Below are 13,348 nucleotides of genomic sequence, written 5' to 3' on the forward strand. Positions count from 1 at the left end.
TTAATGTTTATTTATTTTTGAGAGAGACAGTGTGAGTAGGGAGGGACAGAGAGAGAGAGAGGGAGACAGAATCCAACGCAGAATCCAGGCTCCAAGCTGTCAGTACAGAGCCGGACGTGGGGCTCGAACCAGCGAACCATGAGATCGTGACCCAAGCTGAAGTCAGATGCTTAACAGGCTGAGCCACCCAGGCACCCCACCCCCAGTAATTCTAATGTGCGGCCACAGCTAAGAACCACAGCGTAACAACTGAGAGTCAGTGGCTCGGCTGTAAACCATTGCTTTGGAGACCCAGTTACGTATTTGTCTTTTGCTGCTTTTATGTCCCACAATAACTGGTCTCCTGTCCACGTTGCTCTCAAAATGGAAACCCACTCTTCCTAAGCGATCCCGGATTTTGCTTTGCGAGGGAAGGGGGGGGTGTCACTCACCTCATAAGGCTCCTTGCCGGGCCTGCACTTCTCTATCTGGTAGAGCTGGGTCTTGTAGCATATGCTGTCCTGGATGTCAGATTTCTATCAGAAGAGAAAGGGGTCGGGGGAAAGCACGGCTTAACTCACAGGAAACAGAAATGTCCATTAAACAGTCATTAATTTTTAAACCAGCACTTGGCTGGGAAAGTGCTGAATGTGGTTGGCAAGCCAGTTCCTTGCAATGCACGGCCTCTCCGGGGGATGGCGGGATGCAGCGAGGGGAGCGCCCCGGACCCAGAGTCGGACAACCTACTTCTGTTCTGGCTTTGCCAGGCCAGGGCCAGGTGACCCTGGGCGCGCCACTGCTCCTTGCTGGCCTCAGCAATTCCATCTGTACAATGAAGACTACTCAAAGATGTGAAAGCGGAAACCCGATATGTGAGCTAAAAAGAATTACTTATTTTATTGATCTCCCGAACAGGACACAGATTGTGCTTATTGAGAAACAGCCCTGATCCCTGCCCACCCGCCCCTGCCCAGTGAGCCACAGCAATTCACAATACAGCTTACAGATGACAGAAAGCTGTATCCAGATGATGAGGGGCATGACTGGTGCAGTCCTGTGTGGAGCCACGTGAATTAAATGACTAATTAATTTACCAACTGACAAATATCCACAGAACGCACCTACAGGCTCTCCAACACAGAATCCCTGCTTCGTGGATTTAGAAAGAGAAAATACGAACCAAGAGAGAAAGAGATAGCTGCCCAACAGTTAAGGTATGTCTTTTGCTTAATAAGTTCACTAGTTTCGGTCTGAGGATTATACATGGGTTGTTAGTCATTGGTTGATGAGATTAATAGTCGGGACTGCGCGCACGGTGCAATTAAATTAGCCACGTGTGGAAATTACGGAGCGGACCAGCTGTAGCTGTCTGCGGGGACTAATTCACTCTAGTTAAAAGCAGCCACTCACCCAGACCCTGGTTCTCAAGACCAGGTGTGTCCTAGGCTGTAAGGGTTAAGTGAGAAACAGACGCAATAAAATAACCTTCTCCCGCCCTAACTACATGAGCTGAGTTTCTGGGGAACAGTCTCAGTAGACAAAGCCGTGCTCAGCTTTGCAACACTTGCCATGCAGCCTTGCTGCCGATGCCTGGGCCGGGCAGTGGTGGGGGTGGGGGGACAGAAACCAGCAGATGGCAAGAAACAAATATAAATTAAGATACAGCCTAAGAGCTTCAGTGATTGTTCAGAAAGAGTGTGAATAGCCAGTGATCATATCTGTAGATGTGGAGGTAGGGCAGAGGAAAGAAAGTATTTAAAACAAGTTTTATTCTTATTTATTTTTGAGAGAGACAGTGTGTGGGTGGGGGCCGGAGAGGAGGGGCAGAGAGAAAGGGGAACATAGAATCCAAAGCAGGCTCCAGGCTCTGAGCTGTCGGCACAGAGCCCGATGCGGGGCTCGAACCCATGAGCTGTGAGATCATGACCTGAACTGAAGTCGGACACTCAACCAACTGAGCCACCCAGGCATCCCAAGAAGGAAAATATTTTAAAAACTAAAGTCCCTTGGGGCGCCTGGCTGGCTCAGTTGGTGGAATTCATGGCTCTTGATCCCGTGGTTGTGAGTTCGGGCCCGGTCGGCTGGAGAGATCACTTAAAAACAAAATTTTTAAAAAACAAAACAAACAAAACAAAACAAAAAGCCCCTAAAGACCCCGCATCTTATCAATCAGAAGATGTTCTGCCAAAAGAATGTTTGAATCGGCTACCTTGCTTAGGAGAGTAGTAATTTATCCTTTAAACATGAAATTGTGAATTTTATAGTCAGTTTTATGGAGGCACTTTTTAAAAACTAATTTTTGAGTAACAGTCATTATTTGAAAAACTCAGTGTGTGAATTCTTTCTTCTTCCCAGTTGACAGCTATTTAAATTCTTTTTTTTTTAATTTTTTAATGTTTATTTATTATTGAAACAGAGAGAAACAGAGCATGAGCAGGGGAGGGGCAGAGAGAGAGGGAGACACAGAATCCCCAGCAGGCTCCAGGCTCTGAGCTGTCAGCACAGAGTCCGATGCGGGGCTCAAACCCACAGACCATGAGGTCGCGACTTGAGCCGAGGTCGGACGTCTAACCGGCTGAGCCACCCAGGCGCCCCAAGATAGCTATTTAAATTCTTAACTACTGTCTTCTACCACAGTGGTCCCCAAATGGTGTGACCTTGAACCCAAATGAGTGGAAAAGGTATAGGAAGGCACCTACAATATACGCATATTTATTTATAAGTTATAAGCATGTACCTCTGTACTAATAAATCATGTACATTATAAAACATAACCAAATAGGAATTTAAAAGGATAAGAAAGAAATAGAGGGTATGTGGTGTTTTTATAAAAGGGAAATGAGAAGCAGCTTCAAGTCCAATTTTCTTTTAAGTACATCATCACTGGGGAACAGAACCTGGGCACAGCGCAAGAGATTTTCTTAATCCCTCCTCATAATAAAATGATATAAAAAATATACTGTGTCAAAGATCCTGTCTTTTTGGCCTCAACTTCTCTCCTGCAGTAGCTCTCCTGTGACCGTGCCCCCATCGCTAACATCCAGTCTCAAAGCTGCAGATTCGTCCCCATTGGAAGTGTCATCCCAGCACTGCTGACACGGGTCATGTATTCCCCACCCCACCCCCACCCCCAATAAAACATGGTGGGTATTCTTAAAAGCCTTTCACTGTTGAGAATGCTTCTTCTTGGGTACATTTTTCCTTTGGTGGCTCACCCAAAAGGTACTTCTGTGGATAATTTCCTCATGGAGCAAAATCTAGCAAATTCCCGAAGCTGAGTCAGCATAGAAACATCTGCCCTTTCAACCAACTGTTCAACAAACCTCCCGATGAGCCACTCCATCCATTCAGATCTATTTGCTAAAGAGACACACTCTGACCGGCTCGTCTTCTGGGCCTCATTGTGTGGTCAACTGTAGACGGATTTTCATTTTTAGCTCTAAAGTACAGAAACTTCACAAAGGGTTTCTAAGCCTATTGTTTAGGGGAATTTTGTGAGATGCCAGTTGGCTCTCACCTGACTTTAAAGAACACTGAGAAAGCTATAGCAGTTGTTCCATTTTCTGAATGTCTTCCTAACGTGACAGCCCCAAACCATCAGATCTCAAAGCGCACGGTCACCCTTCATGACCGTGGATCCGAAATCAAATTTCCCAGGGGCTTCCGGACAATTCCCAATTTCACTAACATGCTGACCTCCCTTCGGAACTGGTCTGTCTCCTCTGTTCTGAGTAGGAGAAACGGGAGGGCTATGCAGAACCACAGTGCCGTTCATCCAATTTTCTTTGCAGAATTATTCGTAAATGGGGAGAGAGGATTAAGTCAAAAGTAGACACTGTCGTATGGGGACAGGCGCATATGAACTCTTGTGACGGAAGACCAAAGGCGACCAGCGCATGGGGTACGCCACCCACCCCACCCTAGGGTGCGAGACTCCCCCTGCGCCTCCCACGGGGCACAGGACACCCGTCCACTGTCGCCTGGACTGAAGGCACCAGGGTCAAGCCAATAAAGCTCAATTTCATTTTTCACCTTCTGGAGAAGTAACTATAAAAAATGCCTTCCTCATCATTCATGCTTTTGAGATCAATGCCTGAGAGGCACTGCTCCCCAACTTTTACGACCACAGAACCCCCTAAGGTCTTTAACATGGGAGCCCAAGGAGCTGTAGACAGAAACGGCCACAGAGAAGCCGAAGGGAAAAGAGGCTTGACTCTCACAGTGCTGCCCGGGGCTTAACTCTGGGGGAGGATACTTGGAAAAACAGCTCAGATAAAAAGAGCTGAGCTACCTGAGAAGCAGGTTTGGCTACTATTTTATCCCACGTTCAGAAACTCAGCCTCCCATGAGTTCACATTAACAGCTGAGATCAAGTGTCGGCAACTGAGAAACACTGGGCGTAAGAAGAGCCCCTTTTCCACGGAGAGCGGAGAAAACCGCCTCTCGGTCCCACTCACCCCTGACAAGTAGCGCTCGAGTTTCTTGTTTAAGAGGAAGTAGATGGCGAGGATGTGGCAGGCGCGGTTGGAGAGCACAGTGTTGATCACGTCACTGTTCTTGTAGCCCAGCTTCTCCGTCATGTGAAGCACCACACTCGGGCTCAGGTCCTCCAGGGAAATCCTGCGCAGCAGAGAGAGAACCCGTCACCTCTCCACCGCCACCGAGAGGCTCCGGATCCGCCTCAGTGGGACCACAAACATGGCGGCGCAGAGCACAGTCCCCTCCCCACCCCAGGCCTTTGGGAACAATCCTACCCATTCATTCTGTCGCTGGACTTTCTGTGATGAAGAATTTCACACAGAAAAGTAGAGGGAATAGTATATATACCTTGTGTGTACCCAACACCAGAATACACTGCAGTTAACACTTCGCCATATTTTCTTCATTTATTTCTTTACTTATTGCTCAAATATTTTGAAACACACACATCATGACGCTTCATTCCTAAACACCCCAGGGTACACCTTTATGATCCAAGGACATCTCCTGCAGAATCACAATACCATCCACACACCCAACAAAATTTTAATAATTTTTTAGTATTCTCTAATACCTGGATTATATTAAATTTTCCCCCAAGTGTCTTCATATTAGTTTACAATCTGGCATTGTTTTCTAAAAATGTACTTCTTGGACACGGGGGGAGCCCACACTTGAGTTGGGTGTATGCTGGGTTAGGAAAGGAGGCAGTGTAGACTGTGATTAAGGAAACAGTGGGAGCTCCCACGTTCACAAATAGGAGTTTAGGGCTCGGTTGTAAAGTAGGGTACTCCCAGAGGACAGATTACAGCTTCTTCACAGGAATATTATGAAGATAAACTCCTTGGGAAGAAATGAATGCCAGGCATTCATTCATCGACTCATTCAACAAGTCCCCATCTCAGGCAGTCTACATTCCATGGGAAACATAGGAAAGAAATTCATTTAGTCTTCATGATAATCCAACGAATAGGTACTGTTATTTCCCCCATTTTACAAATGGAAGAAACTGAGGCCCACAGCTATGAAGGAACTTGCCCTGGGTCACATAGGCAGGACGTAGCAGCCCCACAATGCAAACCTTGGCAGCCTAGCTCAGAGTCTAGATGCTAAACCTCTACATTCACATGCTCCCAAATAAACAGACATGTCAAATGGCTATGGAGACAGGAAAGCAGGCTGAGAAACACAGAGTTTATGTGTGTTGGTAATGGGTACATCATCTAATAGAACTTTCTAAATCCCTAAGAGAGATACAAATGGGGCACTCTGAGCAGAAGGCAAGTACATCTGGCCAGAGAGCTCTGTAGCCCACCCCTGACCCCTAAGGGTCTGAAGACATTTTTTTATGGGACCTCAGATCATAACATCCTGAGAAACCACACAGGACAACTCCACAATGGGACACAGAAGAGGAGACTGACTTGCCAAGTTCACGAGCCAGGTGAAAGGGGCAGCCAGGGCAGACCTAGGTCTGCTGACCATCTTCCACCCCCCATCCGTGTAACCTGTGACAGCACTCCCTCGCTAGATATGAGTAAGTGCCAGCCATAACAGGCTCAAGGAACCACAAAATCTGCTTCCTCTCCCTGTTGGCCACAAAGTCACAAATTCTAGATAACAGGGGTGAGGTGAAGGCAGGGGGATGGGGGAGTGCAATAACTAGTGGTAAAAAATAACGTTTGTTAAAAAAATCATACAATTACTTCAAGTTTGCCAAAGCACTTATTAATGCACAAGATTCCATTGTTGGAAACTACCCAGCAATGTCTTCGTGGGAGCAGCCCTGCTCCTGGCCAACAGGATGACTGCCCTGTGCCTTGTCCTTGGCCAATCAGACCACAGCTTCATGGTCTTGCCCCTGGCCAATCAGATTAGAACTACATAAGGAGATGCTGGCCAATCAACCCAGAAGCACCCTGGAAGCCTGCTCTCCACTGGGAGCAAGCAGAGAAGGGAGAACTCTCTAGAAGAAGGGTGGAGGTGAAAAGGGGGGCAATAAATGGGGGCAGGCACTCCCTCTCTGCCCTTCAAATCCACTGTGTTCAGAAATATAGCTCTTCCAAAAGACACTGCTGACTCTCTTGATTGAGAGTACTATTTTTTTTTAGTTTGAGAGAGAGAGAGAAAGAAAGAGAGAGAGAGAACGTGTGTGCATGCACAGTCTAAGTGTGGGGCCCCAGATGGGGCTCTATCTCACGACCCTGGGATCATGACCTGAGCCGAAATCAAGAGTCAGATGCTCAACCGACCGAGCCACTCAGGTGCCCCTACTTCAAACATGTCCAATAAGTGGCATGTATGTTGGGTATTCTGCAATATCAGTTATTTAATTTTTATCATCTCCCCCTGTTGGGACAATACAGTCACTAGTCAGTCAAACTTTCCAGAACACGAGGTGTAATTCCAAGTAACATCACATTAAATTCCGTGTTGGACCACTTTGGCCCAATTCTTTCCTGTGTTACCAATGACCTCCTTTATCTCCCACCCATCTGCAGAGCTAACTGGAGGGGTGGGAGACTGTCCAGGCCCCGGCAGGGAGAGGGAGAAAGGCAGCCAAGGTCACCTCCATAAATATCTGATCCCAGAACAGGGAGGCTAGCCTGGCACACAGCAAAATTGCTGACTGACTGGCATGAATATTTATAAAAAGCATACTTTTAAAGATATCTTCCTCTTGGGGTACCTGGGTGGCTCAGTTGGTTAAGCATCCAACTTCGGCTCTGATCTCATGGTTCGTGAGTTCGAGCCCCGCTTCAGGCTCTGTGCTGACTGCTCAGAGCCTAGAGCCTGCTTTGAATTCTGTGTCTCCCTCTCTCTTTGCCCATCCCCATACTCATGCTCTGTTTCTCTCTGTCTCAATAAAAAAAATTTTCAAAAATAAAGAAAGAAAGATATTTCCTCTTGCCTTTTGGAGATCAACATGGAGGCCCAAATGACTTAACAAAAAGCTTTAAGAAGAGTAATATAAAACATAAGCCCTTTATTTTATCTATTTCCCAAAAGTAAGATATTTTTAACACATCTATAATAATAAAACCTGAGGCTAGGTATGTTGGGAAGCTGTAAAATATACTTTATAATAAAGCCAATATTCCTTTCCTCGATCACATGTTCTTACTCCATTAATCTCTGTGCCGGTCAAAGCAGAAAAATAACTACCAGGCACGTGGGTGGCTCAGTCAGTTGAGCGTCTGACTCTGGCTCAGGTCATGATCTCACAGTTGGTGAGTTCAAACCCCGCATCAGGCTCACTGCCGTCAGCATGATCCTCTGTCCCACTCTCTGCCCCTCCTCTGCTTGCTCTCTCTCAAAAATAATTAAAAAATAAGACCTTAAAAAAACTATCCAAAGCGCATGTTTTGCCTTATACCTTCTTCAAAATAATGACTGTAAACAACATGCACCTCCCCTAAGAGTTCAGATTTCTGGTTCCAGCCCTTTAAAAACCCAACATTAATCTGCCTCTGGTACAAAACGAGGAATGGGCCATAGATAAACAGAAGACACGGAGCTGCTGTTTTCCTTGATACACATGACCTGTGTCTCAACCACTACCTGAACTACCCAACTAGTTCAGGTGCAGCCTTATGCTTCTGACCAAGTCCAAATGCAAAAGTTACAGATCTGGCAAATCCAGCAGGTGATACTTGGGTCTGAGTTGTAATCCACAACTGTCTACACCCTGCGGAAAAACTACAGAGTGAGGCACCACAGAGTGATTCGCTGTGAATGAAGACGCGCCCATCAAGGAGGGAAAGACGGTGTTTCTAATACCACCGCCGCTTCCTTCCAACTGTGCCGTGTTTAGTGGATTGATTATACTCATTCAGGCAGTGATCACATTAGCTTAATGGCTCCTGTGGCGGCCACCGGAGCCCCCTCCTTCAGCGGACGGCATACCTGTGTGCCGCTACCCTCCGTGAGCACTGGTAATGAGGCACGGCTCCTCGGCTTTGCTTTCCATCTCACGTGGAGAGCATCTTTCTAGTGTCTGTTTCAGGAACGGGCCAAGGGGAGCCAGTGGTGGAAACGAGCAGTGTATTTCCAGGCCCCCTTGGTAACCTAAGTAACTAGACTTTGTTTAAATTACCTCTCACGAGTCAAATGCTAGAATTCTAGATGGCAGCTGAGCAAAACCACCTCAGCCATGAGTGTAAATGTGGCTAGGTGGCATGGATACAGACTCCGCCCATGGCCTCTTAAGTTCTTCTAGAACTTTTTCCCCAAGAGAGAGCCCGGTCTGCCCATCCTATTCAAAGAACTCAGCGTGACAACTCTCCTAAGGCTTGGTGGATGTTTCCAGGCATCTTGGAAATATCTGTCCGCCTTCCTCGGTGGTCTTTTGGTCCTCATCTGAGCTTCAGCCTCGAGGGAGCAGGCTTGGGACGTGGAGTGTGGGTCCCAGTCCTGGAAGGACCCACTCAGTGTTCATGTTTGCTCTAAAGGAACCAAGTGAGGGTTCTCATTCCATCACTTGGGTCATTGACAATACGTCAAATGAGTAGGAAGAAAGTACAAGGAAATACCTTCCGCTTGTTTTCAAATCTAGAGTCAGTACAGCCATGACGGAGATGTGTGGGCCATCACGAGGTGCCCCTCGGCATTTCCATGCTGCGGATCCCTGCCCTCCAGCCTGCCCTCCTGCCCTCCCTACGGTGTGGCCTTCACAGGAAGTCACAGGGAAACATGGCCTGGAGCCACTGGCTCCTTCTATTGCCTTTATGTCCCACTAACATTCTAAGGCAAGGGACTCTGGGGCTGAAATAAACATCAGAGCAGAGAGGTGGCCGAGGAGGAGCCAAGGGGTGGTGTGGAAGGGGAGGGGGCGGTCCCACTGGACTCTACAGGCCGGAGGGCTCACGAGCAGATCTCACACACAAACACAACCATACACACTCACAGACACACACACTCACAAACACAGATATGCACACCCACAATCGGATACAGTCACAGACACGCTCAGACACAGACACACACACTCACTCAGGCCACAGCCAGCCTAAATGGTCCCTTTGTGTGAAGTAGAAAGAGGTGGCACTCTGAAGACAGAAGAAGTAGGCAAGTCTGACAAGGGGAATATGGTGCGGATGGCAGCCTCCACCCACCCTCTGCACACCCACATTGGATGACCTGTCTACACTTTCTCCTGTGCGTGGAGGGGGGAAAGGGCCGCCAAGAGGGCACGGCTTTCCCTTGAGTCGTGTATGGCTCCTGGTCCAGAAGTATTCAGGGCTCAGAAAGCGGCCTCATCTGGCCCAGGAAGGAACCCGTCTGTGGGCACCGGATTACCTGTTGGGATAGGTGACATTACATGGCACTTTGCCCGTATAATTCTCATTAAGCCAGCGATTTGCCAGCGCTTGCTGAATATTGGGCCTCTTCACAGGGTCCGGTTCGAGGAGAGAGCGCAGGAAGTTGATGGCACCTGTGAAGACATTTGGCAAACATGCACGCACGTTACAGGCAGAAGGCAGAGGCCACAGAGACTCAAGGCAGGTGCCCCACCACCGCTCCTGAGTCATTGCCAACCTTCACCTTGTCCCTGGATCTCCGGGTGCCTCAAGTCTAGAGAGTTTAAGGTGTCTGTCCAATGAATACAATGGGCACACAGTAAAGCAAGAACCAATTTGGGTCCCTCCCCATGCCCTGCACTTCCCGTCATGGCCTGTGGTCTTAGCTCGCGGTCCATCTCTAAAGATGAGCCAGAGCGATGTGCTATTTGCAGGCTTGTAATACAGGGATGAAAGAAAGTAAAGTGACAACGCTTGTCCTCAGGGTGGGTTTTTGAGTTCTCAGAAAGGAGCCAGAGAGCAAAGGCATTCAAATTCTGACCTGCCCCTCACCATGTGACACACAGAGTCTCCTGAGGCCCAGGGAGGTCCTGCTCTCTTTCTGGCCCTTTCTTTTATAGCCATTTTGCATTTTGCCGTCTACTTAGTCCCCAGACCCTGAACAGACCACAAAGCACCCAGACCGGCTATAGCCCCCACCTGGGTAGTTTGGCCAATCAGAGGTCCAGTGTGGGTTATGGTGTAAGGAAACTCTGCAACTTAATTTTTTTTTTAATTTTGTTTACTGTGTATTTAGTCTTGAAGGAGAGGCAAGAGTGAGAGGAGGGGCAGAGAGAGAGAGGGAGACCCAGAATCCAAAGTAGGTTCCAGGCTCTGAGCTGTAGAGCCGATGCGGGGCTTGAACTCATGAGCGGAAGTCAGACCCTTAACCAACTGAGCCTCCCAGGAACCCCTGTAACACAAATTTTAAATCCCTAGTTTGTGTACAAAGTTCCAGTAAGGGTCACACTATAAAATCACATCTACTTGATGGACTCTTTCCTTTTGTGCATTCCCTCAAAATGAGGGGCTGCTTAGGCACACTGTGCTGCCAATATTGTGTTGTTTTTATTTGGCAGCCTACTCAACTTTGCTGTGGTCACAGTAGTTAGGCTGAGCACGGTATGTAAGGAAAGAGGAAGAGAAGCAACTGACAACCTAGAAGATCTCTACAACCCCTTCCCCTCCATCTCACACAAAAGCCAAAGTGATTTTTTCAAATGCCCTGGGTCTCCTTCCATTAAATGAACATTACAAAGCACCTGAGGTCCAGCCAGGCATTAGGGGTAGGAAGCTGGTCCATCTCTAAGGAGGTATTTCCATTCTTTATGATCATAATAATGGAGACAACTACACGACCTGGAAAAAATATCTGAATAATGCACAGGAAGGTCACAGGCTCCAAAACTGCTAGCACAAGAATATGTATGAACACACGTGGACAAAGAATGGCAGGGACTGATTACTTCCAAATGAAGATGGCCTATCTTTCTTGAGTTGTGGGACTGTGATTTTGTTTTTATTCTGTACTCCTTATCTTACAGAGCACTGCCATATCATCTTGGCACTATAAACAATATTCTTGGGGCGCCTGGGTGACTCAGTAGCTTAGGCGTCTGACTTTGGCTCACGTCATGATCTTGCAGCTCATAGGTTCGAGACCCATGTGGGACTCTGTGCTGACAGCTCAGAACCTGGAGCCTGCTTCTGATTCTGTTTCCCTCTCTCTCTGCCCCTACCTGCTCGTGCTCTGTCTCTCTCAAAAAAAAAAAAACATTAAAAATAATTTTTAATAATATTCTTTTATGTAGCTTTGCACATGATATCCAATTTCCAACACACCAAGTAACAGATTCCAGAAAACACTCCTAATGTGCTTGATTCCCAAATTTTTCTATCCTTCTCTACAAAGCCATCTTTCAGTTTTCTAACATCATCTACCTTTCAAAGAAAAGTCATGAGAATTCCCACATCCTCACAGACTTGGGTTGTCATTTTGATACCATTCTTAGAGAATGGTGGGTGTTTTCTGTCCACTCATTTTCCATAGCATAGAAAGCAAGCCATCAAAACAGGGGCTGATGGTGATGTCAGAATGAACCCAAAAGAAACAACTTTAACTGGGTCATGCCACCAGGTAACTCCTCCAATGGGTTCCCATACAGTTGATGTGATCATCAGAAGGTCATTTCTCTTTAAGAACATAGGGGGTAAAAATACACATAGACGCAGACATGGGGTACATTTAATATTTGGAGTTTTATAGCTGGGTCTCCCAAATAAAACTTTTCCTAAAATGTTCTTCAATGGTCTGAAAAGCAAACAGATGTCCCCCCCCAAAGAGGTTCCTCTTTTTGGAATCTTTATACCTCTTCTCTTGACTCCCCTATGTTGCAAGAGTCACCTGGATGCCTAGCCAGGACATGTATTGATCAAATAAAAAAGACGCAGCCTTAATGAACTGAAATGCAGGGGCTGTGAGTTCATGATATTTCTGAGACATCTCTGTCCCTTACCCTCAAAGGACCCGTACAACCCAGGCTACTGCCAGGCTTTTTCAGAGTATGATTAACCAGAAGAGCTAAGAACAGACTGGATGTGCGTTTGTGTTCTATTTTCAGAACGATGCACTCTGCATCTTCACAAACTGCTGATGAGTACAAGTAATTTTAGTTCTAATCTCTACTGATGAATTTTATTTTTTTGGACATCACAAACATTGCACTACTCTCCAAAAAGGACTTTGAAAATATCGTTGGAGTTCTTTGAAAAAGTTTGTGTTGGGGTCTTGAAAATATGTTTCATGATCCAAAAGGGATTAAATTTCTCCATTTTCCTGGAAAGCCATGGCAGGCATGGCCACCATTGCCCCCTTGACAGAGAGAAACAGAGTGTGAGTGAAGGAGGGGCAGACAGAGAGAGAGCCACAGAATCCGAAGCAGGCTCCAGGCTCTGAGCTGTCAGCATGGAGCCCAATGCAGAACTCAAACTCACGAACCGTGAGATCATGACCTGAGCTGAAGTTGGATGCTTAACCAACTGAGCCAACCAGGTGACCCTGCCCCCCATTCTTCTAAGCTAGGAACTGGGGTCTCCCTTCAGGCCCAAGGGTAGGGAGGACCCACACAGAGAGCTCCCTCTCCATGCTCCACATCATAGGCATTACACACTTATGGTGCAAAACCTGCTTTCCTCCACAAGGAGTCTGCTTTCCAGAGTCTGGACTGGTTTGTGTAAACAACCTGACACTGTGGCCAGGGAAAGGGTGATAGGACATGGACAGAGCCATCGGATCTTTTGCAGGGGTATAGCCCATCGCTTGCGAGTGGAGTCCCATCCCCACCCAAGTCTCCTACCTTCCCATTTCTTAGGCAAAAGCATCAAGAACAAGTTTTTGATGATTGAACCTTCTCAAAAATCTTAAATTGGCACTGGCTCAACCCTTACAAGTGTGAACAATTCACCTTTGGTTTCACTTCCATGATTTCATGGTGCAAAAGCCTCTTGATCTGAAGTGATTGTTTGGAACGTACAAGTACCATCCATGAGGT

At 47.0% G+C, this 13,348-nt stretch overlaps 1 protein-coding gene across 1 annotated transcript in view; it reads right to left on the bottom strand.

The window, feature by feature from the left end:
- HUNK (hormonally up-regulated Neu-associated kinase) overlaps positions 1 to 13,348 on the bottom strand; it is a gene marked incomplete at its 5' end in the record, with an annotated part of 111,717 nt that overhangs the window by 15,989 nt on the left and 82,380 nt on the right. The window contains 3 exons of the mRNA XM_029938667.1: positions 432 to 515; positions 4,437 to 4,599; positions 9,757 to 9,892. Coding sequence (XP_029794527.1) covers positions 432 to 515; positions 4,437 to 4,599; positions 9,757 to 9,892 — 383 coding nt within the window. The remainder of the gene's footprint in view (positions 1 to 431; positions 516 to 4,436; positions 4,600 to 9,756; positions 9,893 to 13,348) is intronic.

Source organism: Suricata suricatta, chromosome 5, assembly GCF_006229205.1.
Source record: "Suricata suricatta isolate VVHF042 chromosome 5, meerkat_22Aug2017_6uvM2_HiC, whole genome shotgun sequence".
In the NCBI taxonomy this organism is placed as follows: Eukaryota; Metazoa; Chordata; class Mammalia; order Carnivora; family Herpestidae; genus Suricata; species Suricata suricatta.